The sequence below is a fragment of the Zonotrichia leucophrys genome, chromosome 19 (genome assembly GCF_028769735.1).
Source record: "Zonotrichia leucophrys gambelii isolate GWCS_2022_RI chromosome 19, RI_Zleu_2.0, whole genome shotgun sequence".
In the NCBI taxonomy this organism is placed as follows: Eukaryota; Metazoa; Chordata; class Aves; order Passeriformes; family Passerellidae; genus Zonotrichia; species Zonotrichia leucophrys.
Genome location: NC_088188.1, coordinates 10,475,304 through 10,499,069, shown reverse-complemented (window position 1 = coordinate 10,499,069; position 23,766 = coordinate 10,475,304). Strand labels below are relative to the sequence as shown.

Below are 23,766 nucleotides of genomic sequence, written 5' to 3'. Positions count from 1 at the left end.
AAGAGTTAAAATAGTGAATTTAATTCAGCCAATTCCAACAAAATTGGTAATTCCCTGAAAAACAAACCTTGCACAGAAAACACAGAACAGAAATGGTTTCATCTTGACAGCTGGTGAAAACAACTGGGTGAAAAGGTGAATGGAATATTTCTGACTTCTCTGGAAAACACAAGGTTTCACACATCCTGAAAATGCCCTATTTTTTACTAAATGGGTCGGTTTGTGAGGCAGTGATTGTAAATGCTCTGAACTGCAGATGCCAAATGTCTGGTTTGCAGAAAGCACTGATGCTTCCCTAAAGGAAAAGCTGGGACTTCTAAAAATCACAGAAACCTGGAACAGTTTGGGCTGGAAGGGAAACTCAAAGCTCATCCCACTCTAAGCCCCCACCAGAGCAGGGACACATTGCACTAGACTAGCCCAGAAACCTGAAGAACAACAAGAAAACATGGATTATTCTCAGACTCATCAGCCTGGCTTGCCCAGTGGCCCTGCTCGGGGCTGCAGAGTGCGATGGAAGGAAGGACAGCAGTGTCGCCAGGCGTGTGGAGGGAGCTGGCTGGACAGCCTGGCCCAGCTCCTCAGCTCTGAAACACTCTTTCCAAAGCAATACCAAAAAAGGTTTGTTTCTAGGTCAGGACCTCAGCACTCAATTTTAACCAGGGGCTGACAGTCCAATCTGAGCACAGCTGTAAAATGGATTCGCGGGAGAAGCTTTGGCATTCCTTTTGTAATTAGAAAACAGCCACTGAGGCGTGTGCCTTTAAAGGTGAAAGCTATTTTTGACATAAAAATTAGCACGTAGTTCCTCTGTCATCCCTCGGCTGCTGCGCTGGGAGCTGTGAGTGAACAATCCAAAGATAAGCAAGAAGTATAAACATGCTGAATTACACAAATACGTAGAAGGGGATCAGGTTTCATTTGTTTTATTCTCTGACAGTTAGGAGACAAGGAGATTTATTCTTACACTTTTTCTCCTAAAAAGCACTGGTTAAAAGGTCCACTTAAGCACTGAAACCCCAATGGCATTAAAAAACTTGAAGAGCTTTTAATAGCAACCTTTTGAAATTACTGTTACATCTATTTTTGAGATGGATAAACTAAGCTACCAATGAAGCAGGGCAGGAGTTTTTGGAAGGGCCCAGCAGTGAGAAACTGTCATTCATTTCTCAACAAGTCAGCTCCTGCACAGGGACCCTGAGATAAAAACTACCACAGTGCTCGATGCTTGAACAACCTGAGCGTTCTTTAAATTCCAATTTTCTCTCTTTGGTGGGAATCTAACCCCGACAGCCTTGAAAATGAACCCCAGGCAGTTTTCAGGATAGGGCTCAGAGTGGCTGTTTCTAAAATAAAAGTGAGGGAAGAGCGAGCAGAACTTGGAGGCTTATCAGCACCCAGAATGCCCCGGCTAATCCTCGGCAGCCCCGGCCCCTTTATGTAACCTGGGATTGCTGCAGCTCAGCAGCTTACTGGGGTCTGGGTGGTTTTCTTTAAACCTCTTGTGGACAAATGCAAACACATTAAATACTTCTTTCTTTTTGCCTCTCTAAGGAAAAAATTGTTGTGTGAGGGGAAAAAAAGTGTTTTATTTATATCAATGGCTAATAGAATTAAACTTGTATGCCGAGACTAAAACGTGTTTCTCTCTGATCCATCATGACTGAACAGAACTTTCCCAATTCACAATAATCAGGTGTAATGCTTGAAAAGAAGGTTGAATCCCAAATTTCTCTTCACCCTGAACACGCTCTGGAGCTGTTGGGGTGTTCCAAATAAAGAGAAAAGCAGCCCCTGTATAGCCTGCACCCCGTTTCTGGCAGCGTGGCTGGCTGTGCTGCAATACTTACGTCCCTGTGGCCACCTCCCCGCGCTCTCCTCGCCCCGAGGATGCCTTCCCGTGCCCTCCGTCTGCCTGCTCTGACTTTGCACAGCACACATCCTTCCGAGGCAAAATCCAGCTCCCGAGCTGCCGCCGGCCTAAGCCATTCACCTCACGCTGAATGCTTACGGAAACTTCAGAAGGAGAAAAATAAACCCCCTATTGAACTCCTTGCAATCGGAGACCTGAATGGGCTCGATATAAACCCCACTCGAACCAGCGGCGGCAATAGGCTTCCCTGGATGTTGGATTCCATCCAGCTTAAAAGTTTCCATGAAATAAACTAGGCTAAGCGCATCAGCTGCATAGGAACTAACTCGGTGTAACAGGAGCATCTGTTCTTCACGTCCACCATTTTCTCAGAGCCTGAACTCGGCGCTCTGCGAGGTGCCGGCGGATCCCCGGCCAGCACGGACACGGCTCAGCAGGGAGCATGCACGTCGTACAAACTACTGCACCAGGTAGCTTTTGTTTGTCAGAAAAACAGCTTAATGTATTTGCAAGGATGGCATTACAGAGCGAAGGCAACGTCCGCACTGAGACAGCAGAGGAGCACACCTCGGACCCATTAATACACGGTACAAAGCAAATGTTTACCCAAGTACAAATGAAACAGGTCGACAATTAGCTAATGCAGCTTTGTGGACATAAACCAGGTACAGTCGAGCAGAACCAACATAAAATAAAAAGGAAACAGCCCTTTTCCTACGCCACGCTAAGAGCACCGTGGTTAGTGGTTTGGGAAGCCTCTGTCACGGTGAAAAATTTCTTTGCCGGTGTTTAATGTGTTTATTCTACTGCTACACTGCTGGGATAAAAATAACAGCTGGCTGTACAAGGGACCCACTGTCAATACTGCAGTAATTGACAACATACAATTAAGTCTCACACCTGTTTATTGTAAGTAATTCATAGATAACCACTTCTAGTACACATTTTCATATTGGCTTTTAATGCTTTTGTTCTCTCTTTTTTTTTAAGCTCAGGGATACCCAAATTTCACCTGAGGGTCATCGCTGTGGTTACCCAGACCCAGAAGGCTCTACCTACTTTGGGAGACTGGTGCAAGGTGGTGTGGTGGCCAGGGATGGCAGAGATGGCTGGGGAACTGCAGGTCCCCACATGCAGGACGGTGTGCAGGTGGCAGCGGGGCTGGGGACATGCTGGCCGTGCACGCCGGGCTCTACAAGGGCCAAAACAAAGACCTCTACACACCTGGAGTAAGAACAGTGGTAACAAAGTCATAGCTACATATTCTTCTCTACATTTTTGTTTATTGAGACAAACTAATTAAAAGGCACAAACATAGGGCATATGTTTACATGGACATTATAACAAACATATACATTAAAAGTGTAGGAATGTGTTTCCTTTCTGCTAAACAGAAAGTTCCTAAGCTTTTATATATACAAAAGTTGTACAATTTGATGTCCTAAAGTACAAAAGATCATTTATAAAATTATTTTACACTAAGCTCTATTATTTTTTTTTTGTTTGTTTTTGTTTTACTATGTAGTCCAAGCCCCTAGAACAGTTCCACGTAAGGATACAGATACCTGTCACCTGAGCCAGCAGCCTGGCAATCACTGCTCGCACGGACACGGCCGGGGAGGAACGGAAGCAGTCCAGTGTGACTGGGCAGTCCTGCTAGCACTCTGTGAAAATGCACACGCTAATCTCCAGAGCTCTCAACTTCAATAAGATAAAAACATCTCAACTGTAATTTCATTTTTTTTTTCCTCTTTTTTTTTATTATTTAATGTAGAGGTTGGGTTTAGGGTGGTTTGTTTTTTTTTTTAAACAAAGTTTTAAAAATGTGAATATGTGACATGATAGTCTAAAAAGTATATCTGTTTCCCTAGACTTTGCTTTCTACTTTATGTACAGATAAACAGGTTAAGAAAAAAAAGCACATGTAGCTTAAACATGTGTGACCATTTATGAGCAGTTCTGGGCTGGACAGCTCAGCACCCCAGAACTCCCACAAATTGATAGAAATGTGTTAACACAATAGAAGAATAACGTAAAAATGATGATGTTTGCAAATATTTACAAAGTTGAACAGATTTGCACAACACTTGATTAAGAAATAGGGGAGAAATTAAAAGATGCTCTCTGCTTGTCCTGGAGGGGCATCCTACCTAGTTAGTGGTTAGAATAAAAACTGTATACAATTTAATATAAGACAAAACTTCTAGTGAACAACTAACACGTCTGTCCCCTGCTGAAACATCAGCAGGCTCTGACTGGGAGGCAGAGGGCATAAAAATCACACCCAGGGCCTCCAGAATCTTCCAGCTTAAAGCAATTTTCCTCAAGTTTCCAAGCACTCCTTTTGCTCCTAGATAAGAGTCCCATGGGGGTCTGACTGTTCAGAGACCATGTTTACATTTCGACTCCTCTTCTGTCAGCCATGGCTGTTTCTCACCAAACAATAACAGGTTTTTTTTAAAAAAATGTTGACTACAATGCTCTATTCCCTTAGGGTAATATGTTGGGTAATATTTACATCTCCAAATATCAGGTCACAATCCCTATTATATGTTGAAGTTAGAATGATAAGTTATCATATGCTTTGCATATCAGAGCTGGTATCACCTTTCCCATAGGGAATGCTGCCTGAAATTACCATATTCCCAAAGGTAAAATGCATATTTTCTCCAAAAATGCATTTTTTTTTTTTTTAATGACAACATTGTAATGCATTTACTCATTAAAAAAAAAAAACAAAACATCAACACAGACAAAGGTTCTACACTAGCTCAGAAACAGTGGACTTGCCTGGCAGGTTAAAATGAGCCATCCACCCTGTCACAGATACAGAGGGGTCTTCGCTAGTGTTTAGATTAAAATAATTTTCTAAGTTATAATTTGAGGGGATAAAACATAAAACTGGTTTTTTTAATTACCTTTTTTTTTGGTATTTTTTCCTTTTTTTTTTTTAAACTCTGGCAAATAAGTATCTGCTCTAATTCAGCATCAGTCAGCTACAATGTAAAACTTACTTTAAATGAAGTGCTCCAGTGAAACTCAAGCCTGAACCATGTGAGCCAAATCAAGGGGAAGATGCTACTGTGGTCTCTGATGGTGTTGCCCCAGTGTCTTAATCTGGATTTATTATTAACTAAAACAAAACAAAACAAAACAAAACAAAAAAACCCCAATAGAACAAAAACAAAAACAAAACAAAACAAAAAAAAAACCCAACCAAACAAAACCCAAAAAAGAACTGCTGGTAAGGATTCCATTTTAATCCTTTTTAATACTGTTTAGAACTTGTTTACCAGGGAGGAGAGGTGGGCAAGGCCTGGGGCAGGAAAGGCATGCTCTCCACTGGTCTCATGGCTATGTTGAGGGGGCCAGCCAGCGTCATGGGGGTGGGCAGGTTCATGGGGGACGTGATGGTGACGGGGTGCGCTATGTTCACTGGAGCGGTCACCGGGGTGGGCAGGTTCACCGGGGTGGTGAGCGTTAATGGAGAGGTCATGGACAGAGGACTGGTTATGGTTACAGGATGCCCTAAGTTCATCGGACTGGAAATATTAACTGCACTTGATACATTTACTGGACTTCTCATGCTCATTGCAGCTGCCACTGTGACTGGGTTTGTGATAGTCCCAGAAGCCACAGAGGACGTTATATTGAATGGAGTAGTAAGAGTCACAGGCGTAGTAGCAGCAGTGGAGGTTTGGCACAAGTTAGCAGCTTCTAAAAATGAGACATAAAAAAGACAAAAAGTTTTTAACACATAAAAAAACCATGGACGAGATTTAAACAAAACAAAACAAAACAAAAAACCCAAAAACCGAACAAGAACAGGTACAAATTCTGGAATCATTTTCTTTAGGTATTATTAGTAAGTTAAACTGTTAACATTCTATAGCCTACAGGAAATACAAACTGTCATGCAGGTCATTTCAATTGAGGTTTTTTTTTTTCCCTGAGAAGTCAAGTGAGGTTGTCTTAGCAAGAGGGTTTTTCCATGTTCATAAAAACAGTATTGTACAATCAAACACATCCTCCCAAGAGGAACAGTAGAAATAGAGAGAGTGTACATACCGAATGGTACGTACTCTATAGCCTTCTCAAAGGTGAACTGACATTCTGTGAAGGTTTTAAAAAGTCATTATTAGGGACTGATAAGCAAAGCTCGTTTCAATATTTACCTGCTTATTTCAGTCTTAATTATTGCTACCAAACTGCTCCACTGCTCACAGTACCTCTACTACACGGCTACCCCAGCAGCACATCCCTCAAGCCCCATCAGCTCCTCAGCTTTCACACAAGCTCCAGCTCCACACCACGTTGGTTTGGGGGGTTTGGGGGGGTTTGCAGCAAGCAGGACTGAGGTGCAGAGCAAGGGAGACCCAGGAGGGCGGGCTGGGGAGCGGGGGGGGGACGGGAATCACTGCACATCCATCAGCACCACCTGCCGGCTGCCCACACCGGGACAGAGGGAGGGAGGGGAAGGGCTGCCCGCTACAGAAACAGGGAAATGCACTCTGCACAAACGCCACTAAGCCGTGTCTGCTTCCACATCTGTAGGGCAGCACCCCAAGCTCAGTTACACCCACGTGGCAGAGGTAAGCCAGGAGCAAAGAGTCCACTTTGCCTCTGGGGCAATACAAATTAACTTTGAAAGCAACATTAGCCCCATTCAAGGGTTACTGTTGGTTCTTCAAAGTCCATAGCTAGGAGGGGTGGAGAGGAAGGGAAAGAGTGAAAAAAAATAAAATAAAAATTGTGAAAATAAATTGTACTAGACCAAAAAAAAGCCCCAACTAGTGTTGTAAAGCCACCACAAGTGGAGCTAGCACAGGAGAACCAGCATGGAAAGAGCAGCTCAAGCATGGCACTGACTGGTCTAACTTCACCTCCAAGCACAGTCACACCCAAAGACACAGCCCACCCATGCCCCTTCCCCAGTTAAGCTAAAAGCACCAGTGTGACACCACTGTCACCCACCCACCCTCACCCCCTCCTGCCCCAAACCACTGTTCTGTTAAAGCATATTCAACATTCTCCATAAGGAAGGAAAAGGAAACAAGACATAGGAAAGAACAAGCAGAAAATAAGTCTCAGTGATTTTCTAAATCCAACATCATTTGCTTTATCTATTTAGTGGCCTGATGATATGTAATGTTTCTGTTATCACTGCATTTTAACATGAATAAGCTGTTTCTGCACTGTCTGATCACAGAATTCAATTACTGGCATAACAAGGGGAAAGGAACAAGCAGCCTAAAAAACAAAAACAGATTGAAGAACTGAAAGGAAGGTTGAGAGAAAAGGAAACAATAAGGTGAGTCAAAAACATTCCTAAAACCAGCCAGTGAAAAAGCAGTAAGCAGTGGTCATTAAGAACTTCTAAAACATGTAATCCATGAAGTCACATGATGGGCATTAATAATCAAACTGTTGTGAAACAAATAAGCAGCAGTAACGGGAGAATTTAAACTACTGTATCCTAAACCCACTAAACTGAAACAATCTGTTCCCTCCAAACTGCCACAATGACCAACAACAGCAATCCCACTGCAGCTACAGCAGCACAGGTAGAGGTAAGCTGTGAGCCAGCACTGATGAGAAACAGCATCAGTGATTACCTCAGTTTGTAATGAAACAAAGCAACAGACAGAGAGAGAGAAAGAGAGAGAGAGCTCTCTGAGGTCCAGAAAACTTCATGCAAAGACAGCTACATGATGATAGAGCAGATGGAAGAGATTGGGGGAGACAAGATGAACAGGAACAGAAAGCACCCACAGGCACCCTGGTGCTGATGCAGGGGTGTCTGTGGGTGTGTGTGTGCGCACAGACAGGAGAACAGGGTAAATAAGCACAAGCACAGCCAAACGCCACATGCAAGTCCAAGCCCCCACTCCTGCTGGAGCAGACACAAGCTCCCTCTGTAACTGATGGCTCTAGGGACACAGGCAAGCACAGACACCAAGGGAGAAAACCATGAGCAGGTCATTTAACACACCCTCCTCTGGGGCTGTTTCCTCCTGTTCTCTCTTAGCTATGACTTCTAAGAATGAAACTGTCACGCAAGACATCCTTCCTGACACCTCAACTCCCTGTTTGACTGTGAGCCCCCATCTCACCAACACAGCCACGTCAATTTTGGTTTGGTTTACCTTTCTTCCTGGCTTTGACGGCCTCTTCCCACAATCTCAGGGTCTCTACCTGCTTTCCAGGCCAACTTGTTACGTGCTGCTGCTGCTGCTGCTGTTGCTGCTGCTGCTGCTGTTGCTGCTGTTGTTGCTGCTGCTGCTGCTGCTGCTGCTGTTGTTGTTGTTGCTGCTGTTGCTGCTGCTGTTGCTGTTTCTGGTTGCTGGTCTCTTCACTCATGCATGCTATGCCAATCAAGTAAGAACACAAATTCACCTTGAAAAGTTACTCTGCTTTCTGCTGAGATCACAAAGGCAACTTCTACAAAGAGCATGTGGAATCTCACAGGATTCCAAGAACAAAATCACAGAGGTGTTCAAAACAGTATCATTAATTCTGTGCTTCATAAAACTACTTTTCCAAGAGCTAAAAACGAAAACATAAGTCAAGAACACCTACTTTAAGTGCCAAAACCAGACTTCTCTTGTCATTATTTACTTTGTATTAAGGAAGAATGAAATTAAAGACTCCAATTAGTCTCTAGAACTCAAACTGAATCCACTTTTTCTAAACTTTAGCTCCAGTTTAAGAATGAAAAATAAAAAAAACCTTTTTACTTTTTATTGCAAGTATAACTTAAAAATTTCAGTTTACATCAGCCTGTCACTACTCTCTGGCCCCAGTACAGCTCACCATTTCCACCTCTAACAGCTGCTGAAAATGCCTCATGTGAACTGGCTTAGCACCACCAAACTGCACTGGGAAGCCAGAGTTGTAACCCTACCCTTGAAAAATACATCACATCCAAATTTCCTACTAAGCTCAACAATCAGGCATTTCAGACATTCCCAGTACCTTCAAATTATCCAGGAGTAACAGGAACTGCAAAGATGTTGTAAATTAATACAGTTTAAAGGCTTTAAAGACAAAGTTTCCAAAGACATTCCTTACTTCTGCCTCTTTATTCCTCTGAAAACCCGTTTTATATTACTAACCATGCAGGGTTAACTTAAGTTACAGGTATTTTAATAGGGAAAATTTGAAAGTCAAGTCTTCATTTGCTTGCTAGTCATTCAGAGGTCCAGAGTTTAAGTCTAGAAGGAGCTATTACAAACATCTCATCTGACCTCCTGCACAACACCAGTCAGATGCCATTAATGCCCAAAACCTATCAGGGCTGGATTTAAATCCTTTTCTTGTCAGCTATTGCCTGAGGGAGGAAACACTGAGCCCCAGGGTCAAAGCTCAGAGAAAGCAGAGAAATCTTTCTCCTTATTTTGATGAGCTTTGGATGAGGCTTCAGACCTGAAACCTGGCAAAGCTTAGCAGTTCTTAAACAGTCTAAAATCTCCAGACTATCTGTTGGGCTTTTAGACCTGCACATTTCAGGAAGCAGCACTGAAAATCTGGGAACTCTTTTCAAGAGATGGGTCACTGTCATGAACTGCAGGGCATTCCCAAGGGATGAGAGCAAACCAACTCCACACGTGCCAATTCTTGAGCTGAAGCACATTCTGTTACTAAAGATGTACTTTTAGGAGGTGTGCCCACCCAGACTGACAGACACGTAGCTGAGTTTAACGTCACCAAAGGCAATTCCCTTCGCACACACACCGTTATTAGAAATGTTTGTAAAACGTTCACCTACTTTTATTGATGCCTTGTTTACAGGTATTACAGTTGATACTTTGGCTCTGCCCGTGTGTCTTTAAGTGGCTGGTGATATATGCTGCACTCAGAAGTTTACCACAGATATTACACGATACCTTTCCTTCATGGCGCACCATGTGTGTCCGCAGTCTGTCTTTGGTGGCAAAGGCAGCAGTGCACGTCTAGAGGGAGGACAAAGTTACACTTGAGGGGCACACAGAGCAGCACAGCGTCACCCACAGGCCCTCTGGGAGCCTGGCAGCCCCTAACAGTATCCTAAGTGCATTGACAACTTCAACTTTTACCGGCATTTATAGAGAAACAAAAATCAAACTACTCAGCAGAGACTGAGAATCGAATTTGCTTCTGAGACAATCAGGACAAAAATCATATTCTATACTGCTTGAGCTTTCTGAAAACAGTGGGTTGCCTTACCCACCACCAATGCAAGAGGGAGCTTGTAAAAAACACCTACAATAGGCAAAGTTGGTTTCTAATGTAATTTTACTGTACAAATATGAACTTGGTACCTTACACTGCTCAATCACTTCTGTTCCCACCCAGAACAAGGAAAGAAAACCTTTTCCTAACACTATTCTTTTTATCCAAGGCTTTTATTTAATAAGATGAGTCACTGAAACAGGTTGGAATAAGCATGGATATTCCAAGCAAAACAGTTAATTGTTCAAGGGCCATCAAAGTATTTCACCTAGTCTCAGTCATCAACTTAGGACAACTTGCTTTCCCCTTCCAGCAAAATAACAGATCCAGAATGAACCATTCCCACCCATATTTAAATAGAAGTGCTGAGAAAGACATTTCATTTGAACATGCTGAGAAACACACTGCACACATTACCCCAGAAATGAGCACTAAGCTGAGGATGCTGCTACAATCCTACTACTAAGTTAAGCATATGGTAAAACAGAGCAACTATGCTGTTCTCCAAGAAAGCAAAAACCCTCTAATCTTCCTAAAAAAGCAACCACAGTATCTTTTTAAAGTTCCACCAGAACTCCAGCACTGTGGTGTGGTGGCAAATGTGGCTTTATTCCTAAACTTCCTTTTCAAAAGTCCGGAAGCAAATACAGTTCTGGAAAGATTCACCTGAGTACCAGTGACACAATAAGGTATTGCTCTTAATAAACCATTTTAGCCCTTACTTGGCATTTGAAGGGTCTCTCTGTTGAGTGAACATGTTTAACGTGACAGCTTAAATGATCAGGCCTGCAAGAAAGAGAGAACAGGAGAAAAGTGCACAGTGTTACACACACAGAGCCAGGACAGCTTGGCTAGCAGAGCTGACACCGAGCTGCTCACTCCCTGCACCCCATCCCTCTGAGAGCCAGGAGAAATCCCTTCCCTCACCTACCAGGGGCTCCACTGCAACACCTCACAGCTTAGAACCAGCCTGTGGTTTAAAGCTTAACCCTGTTCTCCTCACACACCTGGCAAAGGCACGTTTGGTCACACCTTGTGTAAAGGTGAGAGCGCAACTGCTCTAAAGGTTGAAGTTTTCTCTGTTGCAAGCACAGGTACAAACAGAGCTGGCAGCAGTGCAAGCTCCCCCTGTGCTGTCCCTCCACCCTGCTGTAAGAGCAGGTGACAGCTCCTCTGCCCTGCCCCATTCACAGACCGTGGCAAAGGCTGCTGAAGGGGCTCTGTGCCCACCCCCACTGACACAGACACACATCTTATGGGCCCTGGATGAGGTCGAGAAACCATTTCAAACCACTCTCCTAAAAAAGTGCCCACTTCTGGCCACTCCAACCTTGCTCAGATGGAGACTCCCCCACCCTAGCTGCAGACAAGGCTCTTTAGCCCCTCACCAATCTCCTCAGAAGTTTGGCTCTCCCAGCTCCTCACTACCACAGCTTAACCCTTCTCGCTCACAAAAAGCCAACAGCGGAGCAGGCCTGGGGTTTGCCAGGTGGTACCTTGAGAAGCCTTTTCCACACACCCCGCAGGTGTAGGGTTTCGTGATGCCACCTTCGTGAGACCTCACGTGGTAGGTCATGCGATCCTTTCTCTTGAAGCGCTGATTGCAAATGGGACATTCGAAGGGTTTCTCGTCCGAGTGGGACAGCTTGTGCCGGTTGAGGTGGTAGACGTCCCTGAAGGCCTTCCCACACATCTCACAGGCGTGGTTCTTCTTCACGGGCTTGCTGGGCTTCTTCACCGTCTGCGTCACCGCCATGGCCGTGGCGCCGGCGCTGCTGCTGGGGTTGGTGGCAGAGGAAGACGTAGTGACAGTGGACAGGATGCCTGCGATAGTCGAAACCAGCGAACTCCGGCTGTTGTCACCAGCGATGGTCGAGATAAGGGGCACCATTGTGGTGGGAGTTTTCTTTGGCCGTGACACTAACTTTATCCCTGTGTGGCAGGACTCGTGACGCCTCAAATGGTAGCTGTCCCTGAAAGCTTTGCTGCAGTAAGTGCACACAAAGGAGGTTTTAGGTTTTTCCTTTTTAATCCCAACAATAGCATCCTTTAATGTTTCTGGTGCAGGCTGAGGTTTCTGCGTTATTGGTAAGGGCAGAATCGGCTTCTGATCGGGCGGCTCAACAGCAGAGCTCAGGAGAGGCAACAAACTGTTCTGTGCTGCCTGCTGTTGGTGATGGGAGGCTTCGTGTGCCTAAAACCAAACATTCACACTTAAATTCTCTGGATGGGTGCTCGCTCTGGCACGGTGAGAACATTTACAAACGACAGGGAAGCACATTCTGGACCAAAAGCCACGGAAGGAACAACAGGGGAAGGTTACATAATGCTGGTTTTGGACAAGATAAACCGCTCGTGCTGTAAATGCCCTGGCTGCGCAGACCCTGTGGTAAGTGTAGGACACAGCACAACGATCAAGGAATTATTCAGTTTCTGGAGGGCAACTTTTTACAGAAGACAACTAGGTGCTTGTCAGATCTTTTAATAACAGCATTTCATCTTTACATAACAGATAACTCATTTTGCTAATGATCGTATCAGATGGCACATCAGGAGAGGGTGAAGGTACTGACAGGAGTTGCAAAATAAGGCCCCACCTTTAAGCTGAGCTTAGTGCACACTGAGAACTGAACCGCAGGCACAGAGAGCCAGGATGCGATAAGGCGTCTTATTTAAACAGCGCCTTCATACCCCTGTGCCAGCACTGAAACCAAAGCAACTGGAATCGGGAGCTGTCTAAAGCCACATCTCTATATTTAGCAGGTTCCTGATGCATTTATCCACTGACCACTGTGTTCTCTGCGTCTGGAACTAACAAGAATAGCGGCAGGGCCTTTTTCTCTTCGTCAGCAGCTACTTTCCCAGCTACTGCTGGGAAGAGAAGCTGATCGATACACATTGGGAGACATCTAGAGATGCTGGAGAACTCGGTTCGGGGTGTTGGGAATAAGCCCTGAAAGCTGTCTGAAAGCAGCCAATACCAACTAACTTTGAACTACAGAATGTGTGGCAGCAGCTGCAGGGAAGGGAAGGGGGCCCGCAGGCAGCAGCGCTCAGCTGAGCTGCAGCCTGCCTGCCACGGGCTGCGCTGCACCACGCGCGGTTATTCTAAGGCAGAAACGCTGTTATTAAAACTCATCCAGTCAGACTGGGACAAAACCCTGGCAGATACAATTTTAATGTGGTTTAGAAACCACACAGACCAATTCAGCCTAATGGAGCATTAAAATAAATCACTCCAGCACCTTAAGCCAGTTTAAGTGCATCTGTATTCAAGATGTGCCTCGGTCTCATCAGACCAGTTTTAAATCAGGCTCGTTAGTAACGCAGCGTGCCAGGCCTGAAGCTGAGTTTGGGGAAACTTGCATTCCCATCAGATCAGTACTGCAGCCCTCCAGGATCCTTTCCTATGGCTTTCCTCACAAAGCAGCATGACTCAAAGCTGTGAGAGCTGAATGAACACTGTGCCAGTGCACGACCCTGACCTGTCTACTTCTACATCTGTTGGGGTGGACAGTATGGGAAGCACACTCAGGCTAATGCTCTTCCCATGGGAATCCATTTCAACACGTCCTCTGGACAACCCAGTATTTCTAGAAGCTCACTTTGGGCTGTTTTCCTAGTTGTATCCTGGGTGCTTTGGCTGCCTGGATCGCAGCAGGGACTACAGCCCCCCCAGAGCATCTCTCCCTTGCTGTGGGGCAGCTCCTGCATCACTCCAATCTCACTTTTTGGGAGTGTGACGCTGGTGATCTTTGGATAAAAGCCATGGGTGGATACCAACACTAACCCACGTGGGAAGGAATGCAAGCTCCCAAACACTCCAAGCCTATCTGACAGGACAACAGTTCACAGGAGAAAGCCCGGACTCCTGACAGGACACTGACAGGAGACAAAACTTGTGGGAAGCATGAGGAGCCAGGCCAGGCTGTCCATCTGTATCTGCTTTTTAGATCCCTCTGTGCTGAAGCTCAGGATGCAACAGGTAGGCTGGATATCAGCACACCTGCCTGGCCACAGCAGCCACCCCAAACAGCCCCAGGGGCTGCTTTACTCCAGGGAGCGACTGCTGAAGAGCTGCATCCAGAACTCTCCTGGAGGCGACGCTGCTAAATCAGGGCATGGCACAAGCCCCAGCAGCTCCATTAAACTTTTCCCTGACTTCAGTGACAATTGTGCATTTTCAACCTTTTATTTTCCATGTTTTTAAAAAGGTTTTGACACTTCTACATTGCATGAAAATAAGAGTTTGCACGATACACACCGACAGCACAATACTGAGCAAGTTGTGCACTTCAACACAATTTTAACTTTAAAAAATTCTGAAATGTTTTACAACTTGAAATCGGCATCAAACAATGTTGTTAAACTGCACCAGAAGACACTGCAGAGCACCCAATGATAGCTCCAGAGATACAATTTCAAAGGCAGAGCTAGCAGATCGGATAATGGAGAGCCCAAATCCTTTGGACAAGGTTCAAACTTAGGCAGTTTATGGATATTTTTAAGCCTCAAAGAATCGTCAGCACTTCAAGGTAATGATGCACTTATTCCTACAGATGTGATGGAGACAGTGGACATAAAACAATGTATATTCATCAAGCGACAGGCTGTGGAGCTGCTGCTTATGTAAGTCTGCTTATCTTGGTTCTGAGGGAGCCAGCATTATTTGCAGCAGCGTGCTCCTCGCAGCCCCTCTGCCCCGAGCGTGCTCCTCACTTTCCAAGGGCTGTTAAAGCCTTTTAAAAAAGGATCAGGCAGTATTTTTTTAAACTCCCTGTTGGAGAAGGGAAGCCAGCACCTGCTGCACGCCTCTGGCAGGCGCAGTTATGCAGGCTCCGACCACGGCTTTACTTCACCCAGCATTAACATCAAGTCAACATTTTGGAGATATTTTGATGGCCTGGGACAGGCTCTCCTGCAAAATTCCCTTGTTCTGTCACTAATTCCTTCTCTCCTGGGGGGGCAGTAAACAAAAAAACCCTGCAATTCGTGACCCAGAGTGTAGGATGTGGCATTGTGAACTTCCAATGCCAGAGGCTAAAATATTTTTGTGCTTCAGCCTTAATGTGAGAGCAACAAATTAGCATGAGTCATATCTTGAACACTCCATCTGATGGATGAGTCCTCCTCACATTAACAGATACAACTTTCACTTCCCGAGCACATCCTAAAAGCGGCTTTCCAACTATGCATTTTGGGACTAAGAAGATCCTGCTTATTCAGTAGCAGGATTGTTTCTTTAGAAAGGGATACAATTCATCAAAATGCCACCTAAAAACAATCAAACAACTTTATTTGGAAGGAACGGTTTACAGTCCCACAGCCCACTGCCACAGGACTAAAATTAAGACATTGAAACCTCATCTAAAAACATCTGGCTAAAAATTACAACTTTATATTCCACGTACTAAGCTGTCCCTTAGGAATCCCGTCCCAGCTGGAACGCACACTTGGTTTAACACTCCCCCCAGGAAGAACAAGTGTGAATATTCAGTCACTTCCATTTGTTATTTAACTGACACTGGGGACAGGCTTTTAAATCCACGCTTTTTAACTAGTTTTAACTAATCAGTTGGATCGGGGCTGACGTGCTGCTGTGAGAATGGGAAGAAGAAAAATGAAAGTCACATCAGGACTACCTCAGTGCTGCTTTCTGCTGGGTGCATTGGCACGCTCGCACCCCAAATCATTGATTCTAACAAAACCACTCAAGAAACAATATCCAGCATTTATTAGGAGCTCTAAAGCTTTATTATTTAGAGAGAGAAAAAAAAAAAATCGGAGGAAAATTTCCACGTCACAGTTTTATGAAGATGCTTCCGAGCCGCACGTTCGGAAAGCGAACTGCTGACTCCTTAATTAAAAGCAGCAAAGCTGACTCCTAAATCAGCGTGTGACATCACTACTTCAAAACTCAGCACCTTCAGAAAAGCACGGACGAGCAGCGAGGAGCTGGACACGTACTTGAAGCATTACTTGGCATTTCTCAGCCTGCTGCAATACAGTCCTGCCAGCCCAGGAAAAATTTCCCCTGGAAAACGCTCAGCTGGGAGGCAGCAAGGCACTAAAGCAGCCCCGGCTCGGAGGGAGATGGCCCTAAACTAAGGAGATTAACTTCTTAGCGTGAAGTTTCCTACGTGCGAATCACAACTGCCCACTAGAGTGAGAAATAATTCACCAGACCTCAGCCAAAGCCGATGGCATCGCCCGCATCCCCCAGGAAAAGGCGGCAAACGCAGCGCCCAGCTCCCGGTACCGGCTCCCCGGAACATTCCCGGCGTGTTTTCCGAGGCACAGAACCCGAGCGAGTGACTCATCCCTCGCTACTTGCAAGGGACGAATTTTTCCTCCCTAAAGGAATGGTGCTCGCTCTTGGCGGATTTATTCATTCAACTCAGGTTTTCAAACTCGTGTCACGGGTTGGGTCTGGGTTTAATTCCGAGGAGGACAGTGAGGAAGCGAGCGGCCGCCACCGGGAACGTGCAAAGAGGATTATTTTACCTTGAGAAAGGTGATGTGCTGGGCGCTTTTTTTTTTTTTTTTTTTTCCCTCCGCTGCTGCTGCTGCAATCACACATTTTATGTTTTCCAGCGCAAAAAAAAAAAAAAAAAAAAAAATCCGGGAGAAAACAATCTGGTGAGAAAGGGCTCGCGAGGCTCACAAAAGCCAGGCAAAGAATTCTTTTTTTTAGATTTTTTTTTCTGGTACATTGGATTTTTCTCCGGAATTACATAAACAGCGGTGTTTTTAAGTCAGTCTTTCACCGACAGAAAGGGGGAAAATTGTGACTCAGTTGGCAAAGGGAGGGGTTGCACGCTCCACCGTCCCTATTCCTCCCCATTCCCGTTAGATTTCGCCAGTTTTTACAGAAATCCGGCCCGCTCGCGTCCTATTTTAAAAGAAAACAAGCTCCCTCGTCAGCCGGCCCTGAGTCAGGCTGTTTAAAGAGGGATTAATTTATTCTCCCAGACACGGCGTTTGTTCCATCGGGGTTTTGTTGGAGCCCGGTGGAAGCTTGGGGTTGTTTTTTTTTTTTTTTTTTTTTTGTTCGTGGCTTTTTTTTTCTGTTGTTGTTTGTCTCTTTAGACGAGGGGGGAGAGAAAAACAAGCAAACACCAAAAAAAAAAAAAAATAAAGCGCGATCTCATGTTTTGCGGAGGAAAAAATAAAAATAAAATACAAATACGAATATCGGTGGTTTGTAATGAAAGCGGGAAGGGAGCGCGCTGCGGGGCGGCGGCGGAGGGAGAAAGTGCAGGAGGGAAGGAGGGAGAAGCGGAGCCGCGGGGCCGGTGAGGCGCTGCCCGGCGGGCCGGGTCGGGCCGGGCCGGGCCGGGCCGGGGGCGGGCGGGGGCCGGGCGGCCGCGCTGAGTGACAGCCCGGCCCGGCGGGGACCGGCGGGGCCGCGGCCGTGAGGGAGGGAGGGAGAGAGGGGGGGCGCGGGCAGCGCCGCCGCCGCGGGGCCTCACCTGAAAGAGGAACGCGGTCCAGTTGGCCTCCATGGCGGGGGCGGCGCGGCCCCGGGCGGCGGCGGCGGCGGCTGCGGCGGGCGGTCCCCCCGTCGCTCCCTCCCCCGGGCCGCAGCTACATGGAGCCGACAACAAAGCGGCGGCGGCGGCGGCGGCTCAACATGGCAGCGCCGAGCGGCCGCTTCCGCTAACCTCGGGCTGCACCACTGCGGCCCAGAGGGGGGAGGCGGCGGCGCGGCGTCCCGGCGGGGCGGCGATGGCCCGGGCGGCCGCGGCGCCGCCCCCGCCGCTCCCCTCGCCGCGGGGCGGGCGGCGGGCCCGGGGCGGCGCGGCGAGGCGGCGGCGCGGGCGGCGGGGCCGGGGCGGCGCGGCGGGCCGGCCGCCCCCCCCGCGGGGCTGGCAATGGGCCGGTCCCGGGCTGGGGAAGCCGAGCTGTGGCGAGAGAAGATGGAGGAGCGGCCGAGGTGTCCGGGGCCGCCGCCGCCGCCCGCCCCGGCTCGGCCCCGGGGCCGCCGAGCCGCCCGCCCGCCCCTTCTCCCCTCCCCGCCCGCCCGCCGCCCCCGCCCGCCGCGCCGGCAGGGAGGGAGGGAGCCGCGGGGGCGGCGGGGGGCGGCTTCGCCCGCGGGTGCGGGCGGGCGGCAGCGCCGGGGGCGGAGGGGGGGTGTGAACTCGGGGCCGCCCCGGGGGTCGCCCGGCGCCGCCGCCACATCGGCACAGCCGGGATCGTCCTCAGCCCACCCGGGCTCGCCCTCAGCCCTCCGGGGCTGCCGCCGCCTCCCCGGCCGGCCCTGCCTCGCACCCTCCCTGGCCGGGCTCCAGGACGGCCGGGCCGGGCCCTGTCCCGCGGCCCCGGCCGTTCCGCCGGGCCGGGCCGGGCCGTGAGGGGCTCGGGCGCTGCCGTGACCCTGCGCAGCCCCGCCGCCTCCCCCGGGCCAGCGGAGTGGATGCGCCCGTACCTGAGGCATCGTCGGCGCAGCACATGCATGCAAATCGTAGCCACGAGCAATTAAATACATACGTACCGTTAATTACGTGTTTACATACACCAAGCACGTCCCTGACAGGCAGCAGGACGGGGCCCAGGGACGGCTCCCTGCACCTCCCTGGCGCTGCCAGGACCGGGAAGGATGCGGAGCACATCTGGGCCCTGCCTCAGGTGCCACCTGAGGGACACCCAGCCTTTCTCCCACACCTGAGTGTGGCAGGTTTAACACTGTCACAGGAGGGGGGTTTTAATTCTGACCTCCCTTCGCCTTCCCTGCCGCTGGGGAGATGAGAGCAGGCTTACAGCACTTTATTATTTATTTTCTCGCAGCTCTGGTCAATCCTCTTTGCTCAGGCCTGGATCCCTGCTGAGCATCCGAGGCCTCGGCGCGAAGGAGCAGCCGAGGCGCCCTGGCTGCAGCGTGCAGGGCTAAATTTGGCCCCCTGTGACTTCCTCCCGTGCGGGACGCCCGGGTGGTTTTTCTTGTCTCCTGTTACAGATAATGCAGAGGCCGGTCCTGAAGCAGCAGCTCGGTGCAGCAGGGAGGAGGGACAATGGGGACAGCAGAGCAGGGGACACACATCAGGGTCTCAGCCCGCCGGCTCAGCCCTGGCTGTGTTGGCTCAGTGCTGGGCAGGGCACCTGGCTCCTGCAGCACGGTTCTGCACCTTCCCAGGGCATTGCAAAACAGTCCTTGTTCTGTTCCGAGAGATGCCTGCGGTTCTTTCACGCCTCTCCGGCTTTTTTTCCTTGAAACTCCAGCGCCAGAGTCAAGTGGTTATGTCAAAATGTGTTTGCATTTGAAACAAAAAGGAGTTTCTCAGCCGTGTGACCCCAGAGGGAAGTTTGTGACTACGTGTGGGCTCGGCTGCCTGGAGTGGCCCAGCCTGCTTGGGAGCACCTGCAGCTCCAAGGGTCCGTGTGCCTCAGGGAGCCTGGAGCCTGCTCGCATTTGATCCCCTGTCTGCTTCACAGTAGAGTTCTGTGATGATGCACATCACTGGAAATTGTAAAATATTGCCCTTGCTCTGCAGAAGATCCTAACTGCGCAGCCCCGCACACTTTTTTGGAGTTTTTTGGGGTTTTTTTGGAGAAAAAAAAGGAGCCAAAGGGGTTTGCCAGTGCAGCACCCCACCAGCCCGACTCGCTCTGCTCATCCCAGATGTTTTTCCCAGCTGTGGTGCGGGATCAGCTGGGTCACCCTCAGTGCACCCCGTGCCCCGTCCTGCCCTGCTGTGACCGCAGTGCTGCCCCAGGATTTCCCCAGGATCCCTCGTTCGGGGCAGGGGACTCCGCTGCCGCCCCTGGCTGTTTCCCTCCTGGCCGCTCGGTTATTTTTGTTAACGCTTATTAAGGAAGACTTGGGAGAGCTCTTTGTTAAGGGCTCACACTCACTTCAATTAAAGGCTAAGAAAACTACCCAAGCGTATCACTGACTCATCGGAGAAATCCCGACCAGCACGTAGCCGCCTAAACTCCGCTCTTGTTTTCACAGCTAGAGCGCCGAGAGGGGACACAGGAACAAAACCTGCGGGACTCGCAGCGGAGTCAAGACAAGAAGGAAGCGGAGCTGAACCCACTTCCCTGTGGGCAGGGCCCTCCTTTACCTCCTTTGCCTCCCGAGCCCAGGGCTGGGAGCTGGGAGAGCCCCCGGGGGATGCACTCGCAGCAGCTCCGTTTAGAAAGGGCAAGCCCGTGCCAAACCTGACGAACTTTCCTTTACCCAGAATTATAACTGGAAGTCTCAAAAGCCACAGTTGTTTGAAAACACATATTTACATTATATATGCCCCAAAGCAGAATAAACAAAGGTTAGATTTGTAAACTCTCCATCTTAATTAAAGCGGCGCTGCTCGGGACAAACCCACATAACAGGCGGCGTGAAGCGTTGTGTTATTTAATTTATACCTTGCAGCTCCCTTAGTCATGGAGCTGGGACAGCGATAGCATCAGCAGCCACCCCGCTGTGCAGGCACGGGGAATTTCTAGGGCACCGGGAGCCCGTGGCCCATTTACCACCCTCCCGAGGCTGTGCTTCTCTGCCTTTCAAACTCAGACCTTCCCTCCTGCTCCCTCGGCGCTTCCCGCATTGTTGGGAAGGTTGGGAATGTCTCCTGCCTCCAGCACCACGGATCCCTCTGTCACTGTGCCCAGTGCCAGCGCCACGGATCCCTCTCTCACCTCCTGCTGACAGCCCTGCTCCGGTTCTGCTGGGCCAAGCGTGTGCTTGCAGCCCTTGCAATGGAAACTGTGGCCAAATATTTCAGCTTTGCAGGAGCCCCTCTCTGTTCGTGCTCTGAGTGCCACAGCGGGCTTTGAATTTCGCAGCTCTGTGGGGCTGGAGAGCCCTCGAGAGTGTAAATAAGCTGCGCTGATGGTGCTGAGAATGTGCTCCCCGCAGGCGATTTCCCTTCAGCTGCTTCCCGAGCTCTGTCTTCTCTGGTTTCTCTCTTCGCAGCCTTCCCTCTCAAAGTGCTCAGGGACACTAAACAGAGACAGTGAATTACATCTCTGGGAATCAGGGCTAGAAGCAGAGTGTGCCTGCCGGGAGGAACCGTGGGGTGGTCCAGAATCCTCAGGAGAGCATCCCACGGTCTCCCACTGCTCCTGCTGGATGAGCATCCCTGACCCGCAGCAAAACCAGGGTGGAAGGTGCTGCAGGGACAACAAGCCATTTACTAGGCAGAGGAAAATGGAAATGGGAACAGAAAGGGAATGGGAAAATGAATGGGAAAAGGGAAAGGAATGGAAAAGGAAAAGGAAAAGGAAAAGGGAAGCTCTGGGCGGATGGCTGCCCACAGCCATGCCCATCCCGCCCTGGAGGGTGGCAGCGATGCCCTGTCCTGCCCGGGCCGTGCCAGGCCCATCCCCAGCCGGCCCCGGGCTCGGCGGGAGCGCTGCCGCTGCCGGAGCCTGCTCGTAATTAGCGCCTGTGAGAGATCGCTTCATTTTCCTAAAGAGGCAAAAAGGACGCAGGGAATCAGCAGCCAGCTCGGCCGGAGCTCCGAGAGCAGCACGGCGGTCGGCGGGGAAGGAGCGAGGAGCTGCTCCGGGGGAAGGAGCGCTGTCCCGGGACTCGGCAGGGATGGATGGCCCGGTCCCTGCTCCGCTTTCCTGGCTGTAGCCCCCGGCCCCGAGGCGCGCTGCTGCGGGGATGTGTGCGGAGGAGGAGGAGGAGGGAAGCCGGGGGATGCCCAGGTCAGAGGGGTTCTGGTGCCAGGGCCACACGCTGCTGTGGCAGCAGGGGGACACCCCCGGCTCCCCTGGGTGCCAGCTCCCACCGCTCTCCCCATGCCAGGGCTCCCCAGCGCCAGGCAGGAAAAGCCCCGCGGTTAGCCCATGCCTCAGGCATTCCCTGCTGAAAGCATTCCCATGGCACACTGCCCTGCGCTGCTCCCTCCCTTCCCTGCAGCGCTCCCCAGCTCTGCCTTCCCTGCTGCCCCTCCTGCAGCCCTGTCCCCTCAGCCCGGCTGCCACGGGAAACCCTTCCTGCCTCCCTGGGATCTCCCCGATCGCTGCCACCCTGGGAATCCATCCCCCGGTGCCGTGCCGGGGGCTCTGCGGGGCTCTGCGGGCTCCCCGTGCCCCGCACACTCCGTGCCCTCCGGGAGCCGCTCGGAGCTTGCCCCGGGCAGGGACAGCGATCCCGGGCTGTGCTCGGCCCTGCGGCCGCACGCCGGGAAGTGCCCTTATCCCCTTATCTCTCGCCACCTCCTTGTGCTCAGCCGCGCCTGGGCTAATCTCTGCTCGGCACCTTGAGCGCCGCAGCTGCCCCGCGCCCAGCGGCTTTTTGTTGTTATTTTGGTCATCTCCGTCACAACTTTCTTTTTTTGGCCATGGAACCGGCGCTGTCATGTGCGCCCCACGGAGGGCAGAGCCGCCCCTCGGCTGTCACACGGGCCCCGGGGATGCGGCTGGGGTGGCCCGTCCCTGGCACTGCCCGTGCCCATCCCTGGCACCACTGCCACTGTGGGGACACCCCGGACAGCCACACACGGCGCTGGGCACCGGTGTCACATGCTGGGGATTGCCCACACTTAATATGAAACCCCAGGATCGTGGAATGGTTTGGGCTGGAAGGGATATTGAAAATCATGGGACACCTTCCACTAGACCAGGCTGCTCCAAGCCCCATCCTTGAACACTTCCATGGATGGATGGGGCAGCCACAGCTCCTGTGTGTCCTGTGGTTTACAGGCTGTGCACAGACACGGGGAGATCGCAGCTTTTTCTGTCTCACATGGGACATTTCAGAGCCCCCTGGCAGGGGCTGCCGACCCCTGCTCACCCCTGCCCTCGCTGCCCTCAGCGCTCTGCCTTTGAACCTGCTGAACTCTGCCGCTCTCCAGGAAAGCTGTTCCCAGTTTGATTTAAAAACTCCCCGAGCCAGAGCCCGCACCAATCCCTCAGCAGCAGCGCACTGCTCCGGTTAATCACCAGTGACCATTTTTAGTAATAATTCCTGCGGGGCCAGGGACTGCAGGGAAACATCCGCTCCTGCCCCGCTCCCCTTGCCACCATCTGCCCCGGCTCCTCCCGGGCACAGCAGCAGGCACACGAGGTCAGTGATTGAGGGAAAAACACCAGCGCTGAATTAGAGCAGCCCGGGCAGGCAGCGAGGAAATCCTAACGCTAATCCCTGATCTTTCACTGGCACACGGCAAAGCTCGGCCGAGCCGGCTGCTCCCTCCTCCCCGGCCACAGCTGGAGCGCACGGATAATGCTGCATTACCTTCGCTGCAGGGCTGCTGCGATTAACAGCGGCAGAGAGCTCCCAAATCCTCCGGGGACGGGGATGGCAGGGATTAATGCTCGCCTAGATGCTCCCCCAGGACCATTTGCCAATGCCGTGCCCCATTTTCTTTATTCTTTGCTATTTACTTTTATTTTTTGCTGGGACCTGGGTGGTGTTTAATCTCATTTGGCAGTTATGGATTGTCTCCAAAACAATCAATGTCTGTGCATTCATCTGCATCGCTCAGCTGATCCCACAGGGACGAGCATGCAGCGCTGGCGGGAGCCTCGGGCAGAGCATCCCTGCTCTCGCTGGCCAAGGATCCAACTTTGCTCCGTGTTTCCAGGGGGAAACAAAACCTTTGGTGGTAGCAGGCAGCTCTGCCTCAAATTAATTTCGGTGCCTTCGGGAAAATATCCTGTGTCATCCTGCAAATCAGGCAGAAAATGAAGCTCCCCATGCCTTCCCTCCTGCCTGTGTACTGTACAGG

The 23,766-nt window shown here is 50.2% G+C and overlaps 1 protein-coding gene across 1 annotated transcript; it reads right to left on the bottom strand.

The window, feature by feature from the left end:
- Window positions 1-17,800, bottom strand: VEZF1 (vascular endothelial zinc finger 1). The gene is made up of 7 exons (XM_064729507.1): window positions 17,557-17,800; window positions 11,581-12,278; window positions 10,807-10,870; window positions 9,642-9,825; window positions 8,020-8,238; window positions 5,942-5,986; window positions 1-5,590 (listed from the first exon to the last, which is right to left on the bottom strand). The coding sequence occupies exons 1-7, from the start codon at window positions 17,587-17,589 to the stop codon at window positions 5,163-5,165; spliced, it is 1,671 nt and encodes a 556-aa protein (XP_064585577.1). The 5' UTR covers window positions 17,590-17,800; the 3' UTR covers window positions 1-5,162.
- Window positions 17,801-23,766: the final 5,966 nt, after the last annotated feature.